A 25,202-nucleotide genomic window follows, 5' to 3' on the forward strand; every position below is an offset into this window, starting at 1 on the left:
CTGCTCACTTAAACTGTAAGACCATGGGTATTTCAAATTCATTCAGTGTCACATTCTCACCCATAGAAGTGTGCTTTGCCAAGCTCTAAACTGTGGGTGGACACCACCAGACTTGAGACAGTGACACACTAGAAGTGGAATCTTAGAAATGTCTGGTAGACCCTCCTATGAGAGATGGCGGTAGTCATAGCTAGAACATGCTCTCTCCTCTAGCATGTAGGCTGCCTGTGCTCATAGCACTTTCAAAAGATCCAGCTGGCCCCTGGTTTCTAGAGCAGTAGCTAACCCTACCTAGAGAAGACTAAAGGTTTGGCTAGAGGGATCATGAGTCCTGTTCATGCTTCTTGATATGAGAGTTTTGGCTTTTTCTGGTGTGTCCTATGTGTGGGAGACAACTCCCAGTGGAAATGGCGGCTGGGAACCGAGGTCTGTCCATCTTGGCGGAAGCTGAGACTAAGGGCTCCACTCATTCTTAAGCTGTTGTCATGAAATGCCCAGGCCAAACCTTGCCCCCAAGCTGGGTACAGCAGAGCCCCCACAGCCAACCTCATCTGTGAGCGGTCCTCACTGCAGTGCTGAGAAATGACTGCTTGGTATGAGGGGAAAGGCCGTTTGTCTAAAGAGCTACAACTATTCGGAGGTCAACCTAGCCTGACAGCTGGAAAGGAAAACTCAAACTCCTGTTCTTACTGCACCCTCTTAGACATGAAGAGAATTCAAGTTGAAAGTGATCTCCCTTTCCAAGAGTCTTGCTCTCTTCCTGGAATATCATTAAAGGCTCCATTTCTCCTGAGCCAAAAGATTCCTGCACCTCAGCACTCAAAGCCTCTTCAGTAGGGCCCTAAATACCCAGCTGGGCTCCTGGGACAGTCGCCTGACTTGTAAGCAGATTATTTGGTCCCTCAACAAACGCATCTGAATGCCTACTATGTGTCATGAAAAATGCTAGGTTTCTGAGGTGTCCCTTTGTGGAACCCCCTCCTAATCTGTGTGTGCACGCATGCACACACACACACACACACACACACACACACACACTTGGGTACTTTTCTTGTTTCTCCTTTCCCTGACCCATCTTTCTTGAGAGTGAAGGTCATGACACTTAATTACACCCCTCAGGGTGCCCAGAACAGCAAGATTAATCGCTTTTGCTTAGCTCACGCTGCCTAGCAATGTCAACAAGAGCTACACTGGAAGAGTAGCCCAGGCTAAGAAGCTGTCCCGTGGATCCCAGGTACTTATACAGGTCTAAGTGAATAATTATTCAAACGTTTTTATCTTTTTCCCTCCATCTACAAGAGCTAATAGCTCCCCACCGCCACCCCCACCCCCACTACAGACATCAGGCAAACTATGCAAACTGTTGCTTGAGGCTTCACTAAAGCCTCTCAGCCAAGAGCTTTTTAACTCTAGAGCGATCTACAAGTATACAAAGGGAAAAAATGTGCTTAAGACTGGATACTATTCTAAGTGGGTCAGGAAATGGTGCACAATTGCTTTAAAATTTGGTGCTATGCTTAGTTCCATCCTATCTTAGAAAAACAGCGAGGACTGGAAAAGGGCAGGAAATGACGTCATCCCTAGAGCAAACTCAGTGCAGAAACTGATTTCAATTAAAGCGACTCATGCCAAGACCTGATTTCCATTCCCACATGAGCAACAAAGCCACTTAGCTACTTTTCGATTTCAAACACACACACACACACACACACACACACACACACACACACACACACAGAGGAAAGCGTGGCCAGCGGCTTGCACAGTGGCTTTCCAGTTACATGTTCAAATTGAAAGTCAGGGCGAAGAACGACTGTGTGTACATTGAAGCCTGACAGATCAAAAGCCTCCCGTGATATGACTTTCATTTCCTTAAACCACCTCTTTCCAGTTGAAACTTCTTCAGGTTAAAAATACTCTTTTACCTTCAAAAACCAAAACCACCCCGTAAGACTTGGAAGGCCAAAAGTCACTGTGGGTCCAGTGGTCACACTGCCCAGTGGGCCTTGGGGTTATCAGCAGAGAGAAGGTCCCTGTCATTGCTTGCATGCATGGGTCTTAGAATTTAGGGGAAAGCATCCCTTTAAAAGTGGGAGTGACCCTGACATGTCTTATCTCTACAAACACCCAGCACAGGGTAGGCTGAGGCTGGAGGGTGGAGGGTTGGCATGAATTCAGGGCCAGCCTGGGCTACAGAGTACATTCCAATGATCTGTAGACTGAGACCTCGTCTCAGAAGTTGTTTTAGACGGTGAGTGCAAACCCAGTATCTCTGTGACAAGGCCTGGTCTTTGCCACCCAAACTGGAAATCATTTGGAGGCACCAGATTCACAGACAGGCTTTCCTTTGCACTGAATCCTGCCACTGGTACCCCGTCTAAGTTTGCTCTCTAACTTAAACAGGGGTCCAGATGCTTTGTAATTAGCAGACAAGAGTTTATCTAATGAAAGAAAAAAACACCCTGAAAATCAGAGTACTACTCACACTCACACGATGCAGTATCCATCAATCTGATATGCTAAAATACCCATGCCAAGGCACATGTCTAAACTCAACCTGTTTTGAGACTTTTTACCAGAAACAATACTAGGAGAGTCTAAGCAGTCGTTGTGAAAGTTGAAGCTGTCCTGGGTAGTCAGACCCCTCATGAAAAAGCCCCATTAAAGACGGCCAGGGAGCCTCAGACCATGTCACACCAGCACCCACATCCTCGAAGTAACAGGCACAGCCAACATTTATTTACCTGCAGCCACAAAAAGATCCCAAATAAGTTTTGCATTCATTTCAGAATCAGTCCTTTCGATCACTCAACAAACACACACTGAAAATCTTCCATTGAGAGGGTCACGGGAAGAGCGCAAAGGCCTGTCTTTAGAAAGCGCAGTACAAACTCATTAAAATGACTAACTGGAAAGGAATGGCATGCATGAGGCACAGGACGGGAAAGACGCAGGGCCAATATTTGGATCTCAACATCTCAGCCGTCACCCTCTAGACAGACTCAGCCCCCGGAGAGAGCACTAGGGCAAATTTCAAGTAAGCAACTGAATGTGTGTTTTAATTTCAGCACTGGGAAAAGCCCAAGCAGGCAAATGAAACAGACAGACCAACCTCTAGACTCTACACCTGAGACAACAAGCCACAGAGGTGGCCTGAGTCACTGCAGGACAAGAACCGTTTTCATTTGGACGGACAAACATCTGTAGGTGTCTACAGACTCACATAGCTTAAAACAGGACCAGGACATCTCCAAATAAAAGTCACCTGAGCTGGAAAAGGTTCAGAAAAGGACAGGTTCGGTGGCATCTGTGATAGGTGTTTCCATAAAGTCTGAGCAGAGAGAAAACCAATTTGGCAAGCTTAAGGAATGAGTCTGGACAGCCTTTAGGTACCCCTTCCTGTCAGGGTAAACCCTACAGATCCCTAGAATGTGTTTTCCAGCATCGAGCCTTTCAGAGTAGCCATGGCACAAGTCTCTTTTCTCTGAGCCCATCACTTTTCTGGCACATGGTTGTATACTCATTGTGAGTCCAGTGGTCACATTGCCCAGTAGGCCTTGGGGTTATCAGCAGAACAGAGGTTTCCATAATTGCTTTCATTCATGGGTCTTAGAGTTTAAGGGGAAAGTATTCCTTTAAAAGTGGGAGTAAGCCTGACATGGCTTGTCTCTACAAACACCCAGCACAGGGTAGGCTGAGGCTGGAGTGTGGTGTCCAGAATTTTAGTTTCTTCTGAAGCAACGGGACACCCAGAGGTAAAAATTGATGCGACCTCCAGCCTCACACTTAACACAAAATGCACCTCCATAGAAACCACAGATGTTGATGTAAAGCTATAAACATTTAGAGGCAAGTTAGAGAAAAATCTCTGTGATCAAAGAGTATGCTATGTATTCTGGGACTGGATGCCAAAAGCATGAGAGCCGAGGAAAGACTGATAAGTTAGAGTTCACTGGCTTTAAAATCTTGCTCTGTGGAAGAGCCTACCGATTTGGAGAAAGCCAACCACAGAGAGAGGCTTGCTTGGGAATGTCTGGAGATCACATGTCTGACCAGCTAGGATAATAGGGTAAGTAGCTGTCCACTGTGGGTGGCACCATTCCCTTGCTTAGGATTCAGGCCTGTATAGAGATGGAGAAAGTGAGGTGCGTGCAGGCAGGCGTTACACTACTGCTCTCTGCTCTTCACTGGAGATGGGATGCGACTTCCTGCTTCAAGATCCTGCCACCCTGACCCACCTGCAAGGATGAACTCTAACCTGAGACTGGGGGCCAGATAAACCCTTTCTCTGGGCTATTTTTTTATGATGACGATGGAGAAAAAACTGAGACAGTCCCTTCCGAAGAGGACCAGGAACCTGTTCACTCTGCTGCCATGTGAAAATATACAGGGTAACAACTAGGAAGATGTACTCTTATCAGACATGAAAACTTCCAAAACCCTGGCATCAACAAGTCCCAGTTTCTAAAGCCATAAAATAAAGTTCCATGAGATTTAGTTATGGCAGCCCGAAGCAATTTTCTTTGTTTAAGGTAATTTTTAAAATTGTACTTATGTGTATCTGTGGGTGCCTGGGTGAGGGCCTTAGGAGCCCAGAAGAAGGTTTTAAGTCACCTGGAGCTGGACTTTAGGCAGTTGTGAGGTACCTGGTGAGAGCACAGGGAGGGGATGGAGGAGAACCTGGGTCCTCAGACAGAGCCTCAACCACTGAGCCAGGTCTCCGGCTCTCTAAAGCGTTTTCCTTCCTTCTTTCCTCCCTCCCTCCCTCCTTCCCTCCTTCCCTCCCTCCCTCCCTCCCTCCCTCCCTCCCTCCTTCCTCCCTTCCTCCCTCCTTCCCTCCTTCCCTCCTTCCATTCCTGTGAGTGTTCTGCCTGTACCACAGAGGCCAGAAGAAGGTACCAGAGCCCACGGAGCAGGTGTTACAGGCGGTTGGGAGTTAACGTTATGGATGCTGAAAACTGAGCTCAGGTCCTCTGCACCTCGGTGCCATCTCTCCAGCCCCCTGAAACGCTATCCTAGTATTATTATAAGCTAAAATGCATTTGCAGATGTATGTGTACATACAGATATAAGGAGGTTTGTGAACTCATTTAATAAACACAATAGGACCCTGGCCTCAGAAACTAAATGAACTGGAATTAAAAGCCAGAGAGAAGAACGAACGAACAAAAACCCAGCTCTCACTCTTTGTCTACCTAATCCTCCTTTTGCTCTCGAGCGTAAGCATCCAGTGGCCAGAGTCATGCTAGATCTAAGGGAAGTTGAATCCTGGTCCCCTGAGAATTGCAGGCTGGAGTCTGAAACTTGTAGAGCGAGGTCTTCCTATCTGGGCTCCATGGGGCATCCAAGTCAAACACCACCTGCAAGAGCGGCTCCCTTCAGCCTTTCCTCCGCCAGATCACAACACTAAGGTCAGAGATCCACAACCCTGTATCCCCCATCACACAGTGATTAGAGTTCTCTCTTAGGATGGCGTTGAACTGATGGAAAGTAGACCTGCCCAACCAGCCTCCTGTGAGCTGCAAGTGCCCCGGGGTGGCTATAAATGACAGAGTTCTGTCACAACACCAAAAGGTTAGATACCCTGGGAACTGGCCCCTTTTAACAGGACAGGTATTTGTATGAGAATATCTCACTGATGGATGCTATCCCATGATCAGGAGAGTTACCAAGTGATCCATACACACTGGCTACGTTTACAGGATGGACACTCCTCTGTAACACAGCACAACTAATCCATAAACACAGTTTCAAAAGCCCAGAAAGATTCTGGCCATCTTCAGCTACACTTATTTTTTTATTAATATTACCAACTATAAATTTTTTTCAACCTCTTAGGACAATGTTAATTCTAACAGAGTTTGAGCCAATAATTTTTAAGACTCCATATCCCTCAAAGATCTTGATGAAATAAGTCTCTTCCATACACTACTCAGATCTACACTCAGCTCTGGGGCTTTACCCAAAGCCCAGGCACTGCAGACAAATCCAAACTCTCCAGAAAGCCCCACCCATAAGTCCCAGACTCAACTCTAGCTTATGTCTGGCCTGGGATCTGACTGATACACTTCTTCCAACCTCAGGGCTAGTTTGAAGCACACCAGGACCATACGGACATCATCTCTGGCCTTGTTAAAATCCTGCCCACATCTCATGGTTTGCCCTTACAGAAAAGTCTCAAGCATTCACATTATCATTGGATGAACTTTCTATCTGGACACTCGGCTGTGATTTTCTTCCCTTAAAGTAACCATCAGATAAGAGAGGCCAGTCTAAGAGATTGGTTTTATTCCTGCTTTGATAACTGCAGTCTTTCCAATACTGAGGCTGTCTCTCCTGGTAGCAGTCTGGGGTCTTCAGGGTAGACACAGAGATGCCCTGCATCTTCCTGAAATGGCATCGTCTCTTTCTGTTCCTCCAGCTTGAGTGCCTTTGACGGGTAGAGTCAGCTCAAGCATGTGTAACACCAAACTAAGATCAAGTGTGCCAAGCTCAGTGTGTGGAGCGAGAGTCCCAGATCACAAGGGAATTTCTATCCTGATCTACAACCAGCTTTACTTAGTATTGGGCCCACTTTACATGGCTTCCACTAGAACCCGACTCCAAGAGAACAGTTTCAGCAAAGGTAGTGTGTTTGGGAGTCGTTCCAGGAGGCAAACTATGGGCTGAAGCTGATTTCTGGTAAAAAAAAAAAAAAATTTAGGAGACAGTGCAGAACAAATCTCAGAGCTATTTCAACTGGGAGCATAGAAGCCCCAGAGCTGGCCCATCTGTCACTGTCACTGGTTGAAAGATGTCTCTGAGTCTACTGATCCCACAGCACTTCCCACTTCTCTACTCTGGACCATCTCTGGACAGAAAACCATTGACCAAGCTTTCAGGGTGACTTCATGTGCTCCCCTGCGAATGCCAAGGGACATGAGTGGGCACTAAGAATATCTGCTGTACCAGACAATTCACCGGAGGCAGCCACTGGACTCATAAAAGCCCCAACTCCAGGAGAAACCTCTCAGCAGACAGGGTATCATGACACACTGCGGTCTCTCCTTGCACCAGACAAAGAAAAAGAACACACTCGCTCCTCACCAGTGATTCTGAAAATCCCATCCAATATGGAATAGCAGTAAGGGGGTGCATTTTCTCCCCCCAGAAACGGGAAGGGAAATAGGAGTACACATTTGTTTTGCCTTGGCAACAGTTTGACTGTTTATACAGACATGAACTTTAACTTTTAAACAACTAATAAAGGGCTGGCCTCCCAGCCCCCACATTCCCCCATTTCAATACTCTGGTTACCACACTTAAAGATAAAGGAAACAGTGAGACCAGAAGGCAGTGGCTCTGTAGCATGAACTGTGGATGTTTTCATGGCCAGACAGAATAAACAGCACGTCTAATGTCATGTCTGTATGTCACTGAGTCTCCTGGTTTCCTGGTGGAAAGGCAAGCATCTTGAGTTTCAAATAAGGTTTTCATCAGATCAGTTTTCTATTTCGGTAGCACAAAGAAAAATGGCTACTTTTCTGGAGCCAAATAAGTTCATTCTATGATCATTTCTGTGAACCCTTTTCCCCAGCGCTTCTATTAAAGATACAGAGATAAATGGGGCTGTACTGACATTGAGGGTCATAACCTTTATGCTCTTCCTGGAATCTACAGTCCATAGGCGATTTCCTTCAGAGAGTAAAGAAGGGAGTGGGAGGCTAGACCCAGGAATGCCTTTTCAAGAATTCCGGGCAAAGTGAAGAAGGCAGATGTTTTAGTGGAGGTTGAGGGGTGTATTGCAAGCAAAGGAAAAAAAAAACCTAACAGCAAATTTAGAAGAAAATGAGGCCTAACCACATAAAATAATATTGTCTTTAATGACATGTCCGACTCACTGGATCTGGAGCCACAGGAAGGCGATATCTGACCAGATGGGCAAGTGCACATGTTTGGTCTCGAGCAGAATCCATCCCCACAGGAATGCCGGCAAATGGCTGCAAATCAAATCAGAAGTCTGTCAGTGGAGAGCTCCTCAGCACACAGCCGGGCACAGGGACTCAGCGCTCAGACGAAAGCCCTGGGCCCACTGCCCCTCCTGTGGTCATTTACAAAGCAAGTCTACCAGAGGAAAGAAACGCTAGTTTGAAATCAGTAACTCCCTGATTGGTATTGGTAGTTCTCTGCCTTTCTCTCGTTTAACAGGACCCAATTGCTCAAAATCCCTGGACAGGCTCGGAAAACCAAACAAATAAAAATCTCACACGAACTCTGTTCTTATATTAATTTATAATTTAATAAGGGAAATCTTATAACAGTATTCTTGGCAGATGATTTTATTGTAAACATTTAATTGTCACTCTGCTCTGAATTATGCTGACAGCCTGAGGGGAGAATTTGGAATCCACCACTTAGAGCCAATTCTACAAATCAGGGAGTCGTTCACATTGCCCGTGTCACCCGGAGTCAAATGCTCTGCTAGTGTCCTGAGGAGCAAATTAAATGGCCGCTGAGTTGTAGTTCTCAGCAAACCAAGACTTGCTCACTACTTGTTAGACTCAGTACCTTCCTTTACCCAAACTCAAGAGCCTGTAAGAGGCAAACATGATGTAAAAGGCTAAAATAATAAACAGGGGAGAATGTGCAATGAGACACGGTACATGGTTTCATAGACAGACAAACTGTTCCCAGATGAGAGACCATAGAAGAACAGCAACATTTATTTTGGTGCCTGGTGAAAATATTCCAGAGAATTCCAAAGAACTAGGAGGAAAGGATTCTACTGTCAAGCTCCTTTAGAAAATGCCAAATTCCACCATCCCTACCCTATTAGTAAATATTTTTCTTTATTCTTGGTGTGTGCACATGCATGTGATTTAGCAAGATCTCTATAACCCTGGCTGGCCTGGAACTCACTGTGTAGACCAGGCTATCCTCAAACTTACAGAGATCTGATCTCCTCTGCCTCCCAAGTGCTAGATTAAGGTGTGTAACACCATGCCTAGGTTTTTAGAGAGACAGGGTCACACTAAGTAGCCCAAGTGGACCTCAAGCTCTTGATCCTCCTGTCTCAGCTCCTGGAGTTCTCAGATGGTGGTGTGGACTGCCACAGCCGGCTGTGTCTTTGATCATTTAAATAGGTCCCCGCCTTTGCTCTTTGTCCAAGAGTTAGACCTGCTTTTCCCTCAGATTTAATGTACATGGTTTGGAGAGGCCCAGGCATATTACAGCCAAACAGGGAGAAATTACAATGAGGAAGTCAGCAATGAGATGGTCTTGTTCAAAATCCCATTAGCGTGATTACACTAGACTATGCAGCCAGGAGCAGCATGTGCAAACAGCTCACAACTGTAATCAAAGAGTCCCCATGGCTCCATTCCGTAGATTCAGAAATGTTCTAAAGGAAATCCCTGATTAAAGAAGGGCAGTGCTCTGGAAAGTTATTGTGTTTCCCAAATGGGATTCAGAAAAAATAGGAAATTCTTATCTCCAGAAGGCTGAGCTATAAACACACTCGTAGATTTCAGTAGCGAGTATCAGCACGCAGAGAGGGCCACGATAAGGTTTGAGTGACAGCTTATCCAGTTACTTACGGACAATACACTGATTTCCACCAGGTAAGGTTTTCCATCCGGGACAGCAGTACGCATTATAACGAGATCCACAGACATTGGGTCTGAAACAAAAACGCAGAATTGCATACTTTGAAAAATAAGAAATAAGTAAATGAGATAGAGAGAAAAAACCCTAAGTGATCAAGCAAAGCAAACCCAGCAAACAGAAGACACTAAAATATAGGGGCCAGACCAAGTTGGGTAGTTTTCGGCATGTGGAACATTCAACCTGTTGATATGGCAGGACTCCCTTAACAGTGCACAGGAAACGAAAACCCAGAGCTGGCAAAGACAGTGTGTGCCATCTCTGAATCCCCAGGGGGTGGTGTATGCAGGTCCAGTTTAAACCAACTCCTTAGCAACCCGGATAAGAAAGGTCATATTAAAACCTGTTACACATGAAGTTTTAAATGTCCACTCTCAGAAATGATATGTCTCCCCCCCCCCCCGCAACAGCTGACCTCCAAACTATTACCACATTCTTCCTTCACAAAAAATTACAGGAATTCAAACTCTACCATCAGTCAAAGAAAGAAAAAAAATAGGGTCCAAAACATGTAACTATTTCTTTAGCAAACACTTGGAAACAGTCAATACCAGAAATCCCTAGAAATTTAAAGCAGTGTCACTTTGGGTTTACTGTTTACAGACAGCTTGTCACGTGCCTTGGAGTAAAGACTCCATTCAGAATCCAGAAGGTCGATCTTTAACAGTCCCTGGGGAGAACTGGGTGAAGGTGTGGCTACTCCTATATCTGAAAAGCAAGGCAGAGCACAGACCGAAAAGCAGCTAGCTCTTCAGCGTGCGTGTCCTCTGAGACTAAACACTGATGCTAGCTGCCGACAACAGCTAAGAAGGTCTGTGTGCTGCGTGCTCACGTCTAAACTCCTGACCCAAGGCTCAGAGAACATCACGAGAGAGTGGGTAGGAAGAATGTGAGAACCAGAAAATGGGGAGCAGAGCTGTGAAATGCCGTCTTCAGGACATAACATGGTTGTTACATTCATGAACACAACTGTGGCTATGGTTACCCACACAAGATAGAGCCAGCCAAAATTCCAGAAGCATGGGGGGAGGGACCGTGAGACTGTCCACCCCTAGCTCAGGAACCTTTGGCAGTTGATGACTGAGGGGGAGGAAGTCCCAGCCCCACATCCATGCCCCCGTGGGCAGCAGTAATTGGACTCAGTAGTTATTAGCTGAAAAGGATGTTGAGGCAATTAATGCAGTCGGGGCAGAGACATTTGGGGGAAGCCTGGGAGGAGCTGGAGGGAAGTAGCAGTGGGCACAATATGAAAGTCTCAAAGATTAAAAAGTATTATTTTTTTAAAGGTCACATGTTTTACAGTCAATTTTATAAAACAGAGGACATTCCAAGGCTTTCTAGTATAAATACCACAGTCCCTCAAGAATAAATCTTCAACACAACTGCACATCTAACGTGTATTTCTGAGCTGGGATGCATCCTACTTCTAGATGCGAAGGCCTCCTGCGTGAACTCCACCCCTCTCTCCTACCTTTTGCAGGCGGGGACTCAGGTAAAATCTGTTCCCATCCTTCTCCTTTCTTATAATTCGGGAAATTCTGGAATACTCTACAGCGTACAATGCATACTCGTTGTTAGGATCAGAGGAGAGAACTGGACTGGCAGCAACCTCGAACTTCATACTCAGCAGCATGAAGCCTGAGTGTCTAGAGCCAGGTTTCCTTGGCCTCTCTGGTCTTCATTTATTTCAGCATGCATTGTGGTAATATAATGTTTGCCTTCTCTTTGGTGGGTGCGAGACAATGTGTACATGCATGCAAGTGTGTTTGTGTGTATGTGTGCATTCATACCCATACAGAAATGGACATCCAAGCATCGAGTGTGAGAAGGAGAAGGAGAGGACCAAACAGCAGCAGCATCCAGACGAAGTCATCTCACCTAGTCAGCGTCCGCAGGAGGAGACTAACGTGGACTAAGTTTGTCTGAGATCGGAGAAATGGCTCAGCAGTTGAGTACTTGCTGTCCTTCCAGAGGACCTGGGCTCAGTTCCCAGCACCAATCTGGCTCACAACCATCTGTAGTTCCATTCCCAGAGGGGTCAGACACCCTCCTCTGGCTTCCACAAGAATCAGGCACGCACATGGTGCACATACATGTACACCGGCAACCCACTCATACAAGTAAAGCTTTAGGGGGAAAAATAATTTAACTGTGTGGATCTTGTCATTTCATCCCTTGTGTGACAAAATCCCAAACTTCAGAATTTAGAACATCCTGGGCAAGCAAAGGCTTGGAAAGAAATGTATAGAGAAACAGAAAACGGGGATAAGGGGAACCCTTCTAATTCTGTCAGGTTTAAATGACAAGCCAGCCAGAGTCAATACCTTCAATCCTTCCCTGCCAGTGTCCCATTACAACAGCTCTGCTGACCCAGCCCAGTCCACAAACCAAATCCTGGGATTGCTTCACAAGCCCCCTGAGCCTTTGCAGGGTGCCCAGTGGTTAAAGGTACTATTTTTTTTTTCAAGTAAAGACCAGAACTGTGTGGCATAAATGAATGCATTTATGGAGTGGCATCGCATATAACAGGATGAGATAGCCTATGGCAAAGGTTCAGGGTCAGTCATTTCTGTCCTCCAAAACAAGATAGTCAAAAGATTCCCCAGACAGGGTATTGAAAAGCTATAATACTATGAGCACTATTGATTTTCTATATTTAGAACCATTCCATTACCAACAGCATAGAAGGCTGAAGGATTTACCACCGTTACAAAACAGGAAGTTAGTGTTCTAAGCATCCAGTGTCAACGTCACAGCACAGAGCTGGCGAGGGGCTGAGGGGGTGAGAGAGCTCTTGGTGCCCACGGGTGAGGAACTGAATACAAATTTACATAAAAAACTGTATATAGCCGCACAGGTGCCTGTGACCCCAGGACTGTGGCAGGCACAGACAGGTCAGGGGGTCTTACCAATCACCAAGCTGGTTCTACATTCAGTGAGAGATCCCATGGTGAAAGTGGCCAAGCAGGACACTTGACACACCCCTCTGGCCAGTCCATACGTGCATACAGGCACATACACTACAGATGCACTCACACAAATTAAGTGTAATCAATAATTAACTAACAATGACACAGTCAGCATGAATTCAGAAACAAGTTGGGAAGAAAGGTTTGGAAATCCATAAGACAACTGACTCAAGAGCTACAGGTGCTAAGAGTGTTACATAGAATTTCAAAATGATGGACCAAAAAAAGTTACACTCTTGGGGCTAGCCTGGTTTATATAGTAAGTTCCAGATCAGCCAGGGCTATCCAGTGAGACCCCGCCCACAACCAAATAAAAACCAAACCACCCCACTTTAAAAAAATGGAGCAGAGGGAGTCAAGGTATTCATCTCTCAATGAGCTAAGCTCTCACGTTTCCTAAGAAACCAATGGCTGTTGAGTGGAAACATAGTAGAACAAGTGTAGCAGACACAAGCATGGGAACTGAAAACAGACTGCTCGCTGGGCCAGCAGCCGAGAGATGGTTTGCTTCCTCACTTTCTGCCCCTACAACATGGCTCGTGCTTCACAGGTAAATACTTGGCTCATAACCTGATCCTCACCTTTCGTCCAAGGCACCGTTATGCAGCAGAATGCTCTGTTTTATTAAAAGGAAACAAACCACGTTTCTTTCTCCAAACTGTTTCACCAGGACACCATTTTACCCTACACAATAGTGTGATCGGCTTTATTCACATTATGACTTTTATTTTATAATTTTATCATTTTTTATATTTGGGGGGTGAGGTTTCCAGATAGGGTTTCTCTGCATAACCATGGACATCCTGTAGACTATCTGTAGACTAGGATGGCCTCAAATTCAGAGATCCATCCACCTGCCTCTGACTCCTAACTGCTGTATTTGAAGGTGTGTACCACCACCGCCCAGCCACTAATTCTTCTATCTTTTATAATAAATAACATACCTTTACAATTTCAGTTGTTTCAACCAACGTGAACCAATGATAGTTTTTCACCTGACGCTCCTTTGTCTCCACAGAAAGTGGTAGGGATTGACGGTATCTTCCCTGTGATTCCAGTCTTGAGAATCATGAGCTAACAGAAATTTCTTAAACAAACTGAGTGGAATCTGGTTCTCTTGCACACACACACACACACACACACACACACACACACACACACACACACACCCCGCCAAGGCTCTAATCTAGCAACAGATGATTGTCTTGTTTGAGTTGGAAGGCAGTAAAGCATGTAAGAGTCTAAGGAGACCCATGGGCTTGTTTTCATTATAGAGGATATTACTCTAAGGTTTCAGTACAAACAGCGTTTACAAAGAAGATAATTCTTTAATTAAGCTACTCTTGTAAATGACAGAAGAGCACGTACATGACTTTCTCTTCCTTTTTATCATCCTCTCCCCTGACCCACTGCTCCTGAAATGTCATATGGCTAAGTGTTCCGTGCAGATAGCAGCTGCCCTCAGCAAATTAAGAAGAATTCGGAGGAAACAGAATTTTCCACTAAACACTAGGATTCCGCTCTCACGTTTTATTTTCACAGCAACTCTTGGAGGTGATTACTGTGGTGATTATCTTTTACTCGGAGGATATTAGGGCCTTAGGAAGGTTAAACCAACCACCAAAGTCCCGTGGCTTAGCGATACGTCATGACGAGTCTGAACTCAGGAAGTCTGCACTTGAGTCTGTCCACTTAACCAATAAACCAGGGCACGGTCGTACTTAGAGAGGAAGACGGTGTTTTACTCAATGGCCCTTGTGGTGACATAGATAATCAAAATCACAACATGTCTACTGATAGACTAGAGGTAAGGGATGAATTAGATTTTGCCTGCATCCTAACAGCCCATGGAATAAGAGAGGGATGTGTGTATTCTACCTCCCCATTGTGATAACTTCTATTTTAATGGTTAGGTCTTCATCTGTAACTTCTCCTACCAAACTCCATCACCCTGGGGAGAGCGAGCCTCAACAGACTTGCTGTTGGAGCCAGTTCAGACACAGCACTTGGAGGCTGTGTGGGCTAACTAAAGCCTCTCTCAGTAGAGCAAACAGCTGGGCTCTACCACGTCTGACCACATCATTGCAGAAATTGGCCTCTGTGCAAGATGTCTGCAGATGTCCACATTCCTTTAGCCAGAGCCCACTTCTGCAAGTTTGGCCTGTCCAACAGCAAGATAGCCTTTCTGCTTTTTCTCCTAAGTGCAAAGCCTTCTCCAAATAGGGTTGGTGTTATAAAAACAAAGTCAGAGGGCTTTTATTTCATGGAAGCGTTTCCCAGCCTATTCAGCAATTAAATACTTAAGGTTTAGGCAAATGAGGCTGATTCTGTGCCCCAAGTTACATGCTTTTTTTATTTTTCTTGACCTCTAAGAGAAAAGTTACAATTGAACCCTCCAAGTATAAACCCAGAGAAAGATCAAGATATCTGAACTGTCATGTAACAAAGTGCCCAGGGACTCATGTGACGTGTGCTAAGGCCGTATCTTAGTATCACAGCATTCCAGCGTTAGAGCCTTTCACTCTCCGACATGTCCTAGATCCTGGAGCAGTAGCAATGCCCACAGTGGTTCGATCTATACTCAACTACACAGCAGGGTTGCGTCCGTTCACCGACACATTTTTACTTATCAAGATGAAAAGAAAAAGGAAACTCAGCTTGCACTTCCTGGTGAAGCCCGGGATACATCCCAGCATGCTTCTCACCTCCCAACCGCCTCCCTTTGTTATTTTAGCACCTTTATTCTGATCCTCTCAGCGGAAGGCAGAGGTCGAGTCCGCAGTGATGTGAATACCACATGTAAGTGTTCCAGCCCATCTGCCAGTCACAACAATGTGAGTAATGGCAGCGGCTTCCGTGACCGCCTCAGGCCTCAGCCAGACACTCCGGATCAGAGACGGGCTTCTGGCTGGACCGAGCTGACACTACCCAGGAAACAGACAATCCCGATGCTCCACTTTGAAGGTACAAGCCAACCAACCTCTCTAATTTACTTCAAGGACTTTCTCTTGACCAAAATCACCAAAAATATTATTCTAAAACAACCTAGATATAACCAGAAAGGATATTTCATGCTCTGATTTTCAAAATCTGTTCCCCACTTGCTTTCCCTGGCACCAGTCAACTAGTCTTCTTTCCCCAACTGTGGGCTGGTATCTCTCCTTCCTTCTCTCCTTCTATCTCTGCCCCTTGCTCTTTCTCTTTGACCCCACCCACTTCTTCTCTCCTCAGTGGCCATTTTCAGGACCTTTCGAATGCAGTGTTTCGTTACCGTCTTGAACCTGCACTAACCGAACGACAGTGCTCCATGTGTGCAGCCAGCAGCTTCAGCACCACATGGGCATCAGTCATGTGATCAGTTAGCCACCTTGCCTCGAATCACAAAGCCACTCAACAGTGCAGCAGTGCAATGAGCACAGAACCAGCTCTGTGCTTTCTTTGCCCAAAACCCATCCAGGCCAATCTTGACCCAAACCATGAAAGAATTCCAATCAAGGGGCAGTCTATAAGACGCTTGATCAACCTCAGGGCTACGGCAATCACTAAAAAGCAAGACAAAGTTGAGAAATTCTCTGGGGCTTAAAACGAACACACTAACTAAATGTAATATGCAACGGGGTAGGCATCCTGCGATGGGGCTGGGGCATGAAAAGATGATTAGGCAAAAGGCAAGGAAAAGGATTGAACGTGGGACTGGATTAGTTCCTGCGCATCAGTACTTGTTCACTGATTGTAGTGACGGAGCCTTGGCAGGCGAAGACGCTGTCCACAGGGCATGCGCGCGCGCACACACACACACACACACACACACACACACACACACACACACGCCCTCACTCCTGGCCTACACAGCTCTGGCAAGTTGAAGACACAGAAGTGATTCCCCATACCTGGGAGGCCACTTCAACTGACAGCTAGTTTCAATTCTTTAGAACCTCTCTCAGGTGACTGGACCATCCATAGGTGTATGTATTTCTTGGGGGAAAGAAAGGAAGAATTTAAGGCTCAAAAGAAAAAAATCTCTGAGGTTCATTGGAACAGGAAAGGATGCTGGGCTTGAAAAGCAGCTCTTCTGATGTCTAAAGAACATCTCTGGGTGCAGCAGGTGCTGATTCCCCCAAGGCACCAGGCACCTTCTGGTTCTGGTGCTCTGCGATAAGTATCCCTAAGAGCACGGGGACTCTGCTCGGATCCTGGGCCACCTGAGCCTCCCCCAAAAGCCTGAGCAACAAACCATTAATTTGCTATTAATGGGTCCCACACTCGAGTGGGGGTTTGTCTCTGCGTATGTCAAAGGTGCTCACATCCAGTACACAGACAGGAGTTTTAGCCCCAAATCGTGAACTGGTTGGCCTGTGAGGGGTAAGGAAAACTTAACACAGGCATGTAAGTCTCAAAGCTGTATTTCTCAAATCTCTGAGAATACTTGACCAGTAGTTTCACGAAAACATGAGGAGCTACTTGACAGAGTCCCGTCACCCTGGGCTTCTTCACCCACTGAGCTCGAGGTCGACCATAGCAAACACTTTGATGTCTACTTCGATGACCGATGCCAAACCCACATTATACTTCTCCAAAGTGTAGATGAAATTGCAGAGGTGACTGAAAACATGAGATAAACAAAGAGGGTTCAAGGGACGGGGCGTCTTGAAGGGATGGACAGTCCAGGCTGGCATATGGAATCCTCTGTTCCTACCTCCTTGTTATCTCTCATACTAGAACTGGGGGATCGAGGCAAACCAGAATTCTCTCACACTTTGCAGAAAATCTCAAACTGAAAGTTCTGCTGCGGAAGATGATACTTTCTGAGTGTTGTCACTCTAGGGAAGTCACCAATGAAACCAGCTTAGAGGAAGGGGGGGTTAGGTGGATGATAGGAGGGCAAGGTGACTCCAAACTTTAGTTCTGAATATTGGCAGCTCCTGACTGTTGAACAGACAGGGCTCCGAAACTTTATTTCTACCTATTGGTATCTGAAGGTTGGAACAGCCTTTCCAGTGTGCTTACGTGGTGGTTTGGTTCCTAAACTAGAAAAACAGCAGGCCCTCCTCTACTTTATCCATTAAATGGGCTATTGTGGACTGACCTGGGAACTTAACCACAACTTACACGTTTTGTGGGAAACATTACACAGCAGAGACCCTGAAGGAAACTTGGCCATGAAAACCCATGGGGTACAGGTAAGGAAAGACCAGGTGAAAGGGCTTCATGTATGCAGCCATAGGAAAATATTCGTCCATGACAGGTGGTGATTTCCTAATGCAGCTGTTTCGGGGTCATCCGTGATCTGTAAGTAAGCTCAAGAAACTCACTGAGCTGCAGTGGAATGGGACTTTGGTTTGTCCTTAAAACCTAAGGGGGGAGGGGAAAGGAGAGGAAAAGGAGGCGGGGAAGGGCTAGATCTTCACATATCCCTCAGAGAGGGAATTTTAGCAATGTCATTTGTAAACATTAAGTTTCTTCAGTCAGAGGAAGTTAAGTAAAGACTTACAGTTAGTATAAGTGTTGCAGCTCTGAGGGGAGAGGTATCCTGGTGGTTGGGAGCCAAGGAATACCACAAAATCACACAACAGATCTCACACAAGCGGTTTATTGGGGAAGACACAAGAGGGCTGTCGCCTCTGCTCAAGAGAGAAACAGCAAAGAACTGAGCAGGAGGCAGGCTTTATATAGGGTTTCTGGAGGGGGGAGGGCGCAGAGCTTTCCGCTGTGACCTGGGATTGGTGGGATTCTGTGGGCTGATCTTGGGCTTTTTTTTTTCTGTAGGGCAATGTTTGGCCACCCAAACCTTGAGGGGCTGGGAACCCTTAAGGCCATTAGAGTGGTCTGGGGAGGGGGGAGTCTTCCATTTGCACCTCAAGGGGCTTATAGTTAGTGCAATTATGTCATTGAAACTAGCACTAGATACTGTTACGGTCTAAAACATGTTGGTTCTTTTTTTACCCTCCAGTTAAAAGTAAAGTTGCAATAATTTACATATACATGTGAAAAAGCAATAAAAGTAGTGTACATTTAAAGGAAATTGATTAAATTAGCAATTTATCCAGTTCCTGTCATACTACAAAATAAGAACAGTAATTAGCAAATTTCGGAGACCATTATAACTTACCGAATGTTTGTTCCCAAAACCCTACCAGGAAAGCACATTACTCATTGGCAGAAGATCCTGGGAAGCCAGATTAAGGACATAACTTTTTTTTAAGGCTATACCATGGAAACCTGTCTGAAACCACCAAGAAAAAAGCAAAAGAATCTATAAATAAAAGAATCTATGAATAAAATTCTCAGGTTGTTGCTGGAGAGTTCTGGAGCAGAGCTTAGAAAGATGTTTCTGTAACAGCCCAAAGAAGATGTGTCCGCTTTTCACTAATTTGAATAGTTTTGTGCCCTGTTTTTATTTCTGTTGTTGTTTTCTTTGCTTTTTTTTTCTATGTCTACAAAACAAAACCACTTCTTTTAGTGAAGGGAACAGGGCCCTGTTTCTGTTACACAGTTCCTGCAGCGTGAGTACCAGGGTTAGCTCCCATGATTAAAATGTTAGCCATCTCTCAAATAAGAGTTTGAGGAATTTGCAACAAATGTCTGCTTGGGTAGAAAGCAATACAATGATTTGAAACCTGCTCTCAGCTGGTTCTGAAATGCACCCTGGCCATCCACTTGAGCCTTGAGTTTTGTCTTAGAAAAGTAGTCCAGGTGCACTGTCCAGTGACACAGCAGCTGTCTAACCTTGCTTAGGAGACAATGGGCCACATGTAGCTAGGGGTGACCCATTTCATGAGAAATCAGAGTCCCGACCCTTTCCCAGCACCACAGCTCTCCCCTAAAATCCAACACGAAAGCTTTCTCTCACCCAGGTGATCCCAGTATTGGCCTCCACTGGCGCCAGGGCCAGAGGGTTTCCTGGGAGACTTTCTCAACAGATGGCCGGCATGCCTTGGGCCTCTGGGAATGGTGTCCATCCTCGAGACTCGGCCCTCGAACCTACTGCTCCCACCCACACTCAAGGAGGCTCCTGGGCAGCTCCGGCTCCCAGGTCCTTTCCTAAGAGATGCTGGCTGTGCCGGTGGAGTTTTCCACCTCTTGTTCAAATCACCAAAGTTATGCTATGGTAGTAGATAAAATGATCAGTCCTGAGATAGAAGTGCCAAAATGAGGGTCTAAACATTGCCTTCTGGACACTGAGTGAAATTTAAAAGCCTCTTCTTTCCAACCCTAGGGGAAACATTGCCGAAGCTCTGTGGTGTCCTTGCATGAAATCCCTTCTCTTAAACAATGACACCTTAGGGATGGTGGTGCACACTTGTATAGCCAGATGACTCAGGTCACCCAGAGCTGCATGCTAAAACTCTCTCTCAAAATTAATTTTAAAAGAAAATAAAACATTGTTTCCACTTTGACAGCCACAATAGATCAAGAGACCTGGGGATCCCAGCTATGGAAAACCCTACAGAGTTATCTTCTTTTATTTGCCCCCTCAAGTACCGGGCTCACTCTTTAGAAACTGCCCACAATCACCTACCTCGTGGTAGCCAATCTTCACTCTTCCATGTTTTGTGATTTTTTTCTATACCCCTTAAAGCCATGGAGCAGAAAAGGCGAACTTGGCTGGCTATGAACCCTGGGTCCATATTCAAAACTACTTCCCAAGCTTTAGAACATCAATAAACAGAGAACGACAGAGTAAGAACATTTCCATTCTGTCACCCAAATAAATCAGCGGTTCTAGGAGATGACCATGAATAACCGAAGTCACGGGAAGAAAGGCTTGGGTTACAAAGGGACTTCCTGGTAAAAGAACACAGCCCACTTACCGACGCTCTTGACAAAAAGTCTGCAGAATTCACAGCAAACACAGTAAGCCCACATCATAGTCTGGGCCCACAAACTAGAAACTACTATCCTACAGTCAGAGGCGGGGCCCGTGCTGGAACGCAGAGCCACCTTCTACCCTGAGAAAGTCTCACCACTGAAAAAGCGTCAGCTGCACTGAAGAATGCTCTCTTGGTTGTGCTGAAGAACATTCTCGGTACCGCAGTGACTACACCAGGGTACACTCTTCTTGTCAGACTGACGATGCGTGATCTGCAGACTGACGTGTAAACAACCCTACAGTTACCACTTTCCTCTATAATGAAATATAGTCACTCTTCATTTTAAAAAATATGTAAAGGGTGGGTCAACCAATCGCAAACTGTGGATTTTATTTAGACCCCAATTTCAATGAACTATAAAAATAAAGTGTGTGACTTAATAGAGAAAATTTAAGACTCACCAGATATAGTATTTAAAAAACAAATGTTAAATGTGATGCTGGGATTGGATTTATGTTTCTTGAGGAAGGCTCATCTTTGACGTGTTGGAATATTTACAAATAAAAGAATTTGGGTGGGCATAGAGTACTATCAATAAAGAGCTTGCCTAGAGAACGTGGGAACCTTGTTGGGTTAAAGCTGGGCACTGCAGTTGTGTTCATAATCCCAGTGCTGAGTAACAGCACACAGGAAGGGGTCCAGGGCTTGCTGGCTAGCCACTGTTGTCTCCTTTCGATGTTTCAGGACAATGAGATAAAGGGGTGGATGGCATCTAATGCATGGCACCTGAGGCTGTTCTCTGGCCTCGACATACATGTGGATACCCACACCAACACTTATATACAAAAGAACGTTTCCAGGGTTTACTTCAAATAATTCAAGGCAGGAGGAGAAGTATATAAAAACAAGATTAACTCCATGTGTTCATGTATGTGTGGGTGTGTGTGTGTGTGTAAGTTGTATAAGTGTAATGTACCCGTGTGGTATATGCACATGGATGCCTATAGATACAATTCCCCATGCCCATACATGCAGAAGCTAAAGGGAGCTACCAGGTGTCCTGCTCTATTACTCTGTTTTGCACTTCCTTGAACCAGGGTCATCCACTAAGCCTGAAGCTTGGCTGGTGGTCACCAAGCCCTAGCAATTCTCTGTCAGGTGTATGCAACACGCGCAGCTTCCTGTGTGGGGATTTGAACTCAGGCCTTCATGATGAGAAAAATGCTCTCACCTGTGGCACCATCTCCCCAGCCCTGAGACTACCAATTGATACGCTGAGGCTAAGACATCATGGCATTCTTCTCCCTAGAACCTGAAACTTCCTAGAAACCAAACTGAAAATCTGCACATTGGAAAGTTAAATGACAACTTCTTGGCATCATCTGGTGGTTCCCAGTCCATCCTGACTGCCGCAGTCTGACAAACCATCACCTCTTCACATGTTTCCTTCCTTCGTTTCCTGGATGAACCACCTGTATCCGTTACACACCTCTGTATTCCTGAGAGGAACAAAGACCCAGACCAGAAATGACAACACTCCACCCTAACCATCTCAAACAAGTGACCAGAACTAACCAATGTCTATGTGAATCTCAACAATCCAGCAGCCAACAAGTAAGAATGATGCTTACCAGGCGAAGAAGCAGAGAACAGCTTGACCGGACCTGTGCAAGCCATTAACCACGTTGGCAATGATTCATTTTTACATGTATTCTCAATCTTTCCTAATGATGAATCCATTTGTGATGGTTTGAATAAAAATGGCCCCTATACCCCCTAGGGAGGGGCACTAGAGAGTTATGGCCTTGTTGGAGTAGGTGTGGCTTTGTTGAAGGAAGTGACACTGGCAGTGGGCTCTTAGGTTTCAGATGCTCAAAGCTGGCCCAGTGTGTCTCATTTCTCTCCCTGTTGTCTCTGGATCTAGATGTGGAGCTCTCAGCTCCTCTCCAGCACCACGTCTGCCTGCACGGTGTCATGCTTCCCACCATGACGATAATGGACTGAACCTCTAAACTGTAAGCCAGCCCCGATTAAATTTTTTCTTTTTTAATAAGAGTTGCCATGGTCATGGTGTCTCTTCACAACAATAGAAACCCTAAGACAATAATTTGTATTTTCAGGAAAAAACATAAATGAGAAAAATAACCCAGCCTAAGCTCAAACACGCCTTGAGTCTGGCTTTTAAATCATATCTAGATTGTTCACAAAAGGATAAAATTATTCGCATATTCTTATAAGAGCCCTGAAAAAAAGTAAAAAAAAATTTAAAGGAAATGCTTATTCTAAGTTCATTTTTCTCCTGGAAGTTAAGGAAGCACAGAAAGTACTCATATTTGCATTTATATTTTTGATTTCTTAAAATAAATTTGGTTACCTATAATAGCATTCTATCCAACCTCATAGCTGGACAAGCCAGGCAGGCACTATAGTAGGGACTGCACCATGTCATTAAATCTTCGGACAACACAGAAAGGTGTATGCTATCGTCTTATTTACAAGGTAATAAAAGAGGCTTCCAGAGGTCAGGCCACTTTTCTGAGGTTTCTTCCCAGTAGGTGTCGGAGCCAGGATCTGACCCAAGTACGTCTATCCCCACACTCCCTGGCCTCTCTGAAAGCATGGCCATTGGCAATTAACGTTCATTGAAAAAGAGTCCTCTATCTTTAAAAAAAAAATAGTCCCACAAGTAATACCACTCTACCCATTACCCACAACCAGGCTCCAACAGGAAACAGTGTGAGGTAATTATAGCATAACCCCCAGCCACCAGCTCTGGGGTTTTATGACTGAACTGCCAAATCACTTCTAGCCAACTCTGTAGGAAATGTTCAGACACTTTCTCGGATTCCAGCTGAACCGTCAACTGTGTGGCCCTGGGGAGTTGAGAGCTCGCAGGGTGGTAATAGAATATAAAATTTGCAAACTTGAGGTCAGTGGCCTAAATTCTCGGGTGTGAAACAGCAGTAATCCGTGGGAAATTAAAAACAACGTGTGGGCTTGAAGGGTGTGTGTCAGGGCAGCCCTTGCCTGGCCCATATCATCTTTGACTTATCCATCAGCAAAGAGAAAGATAACCAACGGCAGGTCTGCCCAGAATCGTTAAGAAGGAGAGCACTACCAACGGCTTGAGAAGTGCGTTCATTCTGAGTGCTAAGGATTCAGTCCAACTCAAACACAGATAATGCTCAATAAACAATTGTCATTAAAATTAAGCAGATGTTCTCCAAACATATGAGGGGGACTATAGAAGACAATGCCATTAAAAATGTTCCCATCTCGGCCTGTTTAATCTCATAGAGTCTAAGTGCGTAAATCAGTAACTGGAGAGTGGAGCATGCACATTCTGAAGCAAAGGACTGCGCTTAACTGCATCCGGAATTGTCCTGGCCCATGCCAGGGCCTGATCCTGCACCTGTCAACTGGAAGTATAGAGAAGGGAGAAGACGGGGTGAATTGCTCCTTAGACACCCTAAGACAATTGCTGCTTTCCTTTATCTATCCCCCATGCCTTCATTAAATTGGGCTCCTTTAGAAAAATCCTCATTCCTCCCAAGACTGACAGATAAAAGTAAATATCTATAACTATTGCATAGTCCTCTCCGAAGGAAGGAAGGAAGGAAGGAAGGAAGGAAGGAAGGAAGGAAGAAAGGAAGGAAGGAAGGGAAGAGGGAGGGGGAGAGAGGGAGGGAGGGAAGGAGGAGGAAGACATCATAGTTGGGCACAGTGACACACACTTAGAATCTCAGCACTTGGAAGGCAGAGGCAAGGGGATGGCTGACAAGTTCAAAGCCAGTGTGGTCTATACAGCAAGTTCTAGGCTAACCTGGTCTACATAGCAAGTTCAAGGCCAGCCTGGTCTACATAGTAAGACCCTGTTTCCAGAAAGAAAGAGAAGGAAAGAGAGGGTAGGAGAGAGGGGAAGGGAAAGAAAAGAAGGAAGTAAAGTGAGGTCCTTGAGGTCAGAGAGTTGCTTATGCCTGGTATACCGTGAGACCTGAAGACAGCTGTCAGCTCTCTGGGGTCTGAACACAAGGGACCGGATGAACTACCAACACTGCACGCTTCCACCCAAACCAGATCCGCTCCTCTGTGGCTTCTACAGCTGAGCAATAAAGAAGAAAATGTGTGCCATTAGCACTTCTTCATGGCCCTTCTCTGGGTCCTGGTTAGCATCTGAAAACGTCTAAAATGCATCTCTTTATAAACATATCTCACTCACGTCACCAAGAAAGCCTTTAACAATGTCCCCAACAGGGCCGGTGACTCAGTCAGCAGTTCGAGCACCTATTGCAGAGATCCCAGTCTGTCTCCTAGCACCCATGTAGTGTGGCTCACAGGACCTGCTGCCCAATGCTTAACTCCATAGGCGCCTGCTCTCATGTGTACAGAGCCACATACATAAACAGAGGGTTCAAAACAAACTAAAAATTTAAAGGTATTCACACAGACACAATCCTATTGGGACTTGTCTGGTCGTGTAGTCCTCTCATCGCCAGTGAGGGGACAGCTAACTGTGGCCATTGGCTGTTACCCACAGAACTATTTATACAGCACCACAGTCACAGGTGCATAATGCGCCCTGTGTTAACCTGCCTGCCTTCCACCGCATTCCTTTGGGTGTTTGCGTGGAATCTTTTCTGTCTTGGATTGACTCCTTCAGAAACCCTGAAGAGGCTGAAGGTCACCCGCGTGAGGAAGTTGTTTACGGAAACTCCGCACCTGTTCTGTCCGCCCCAGCCCATAGCTGAACAGAACCTCACTCCAGAACGTTCTCCTCCAG

The 25,202-nt window shown here is 45.5% G+C and overlaps 1 protein-coding gene across 1 annotated transcript in view; it reads right to left on the minus strand.

The window, feature by feature from the left end:
• Fbn1 (fibrillin 1) overlaps positions 1–25,202 on the minus strand; it is a 196,910-nt gene that overhangs the window by 159,391 nt on the left and 12,317 nt on the right. Inside the window, exons 2-3 of the mRNA XM_032904117.1 lie at positions 9,576–9,658; positions 7,881–7,979 (exon numbers count right to left, since the gene is read on the minus strand). Of these exons, the coding sequence (XP_032760008.1) occupies positions 7,881–7,979; positions 9,576–9,658 (182 nt within the window). The remainder of the gene's footprint in view (positions 1–7,880; positions 7,980–9,575; positions 9,659–25,202) is intronic.

Source organism: Rattus rattus, chromosome 5 (genome assembly GCF_011064425.1).
Source record: "Rattus rattus isolate New Zealand chromosome 5, Rrattus_CSIRO_v1, whole genome shotgun sequence".
NCBI classification, from domain to species: Eukaryota; Metazoa; Chordata; class Mammalia; order Rodentia; family Muridae; genus Rattus; species Rattus rattus.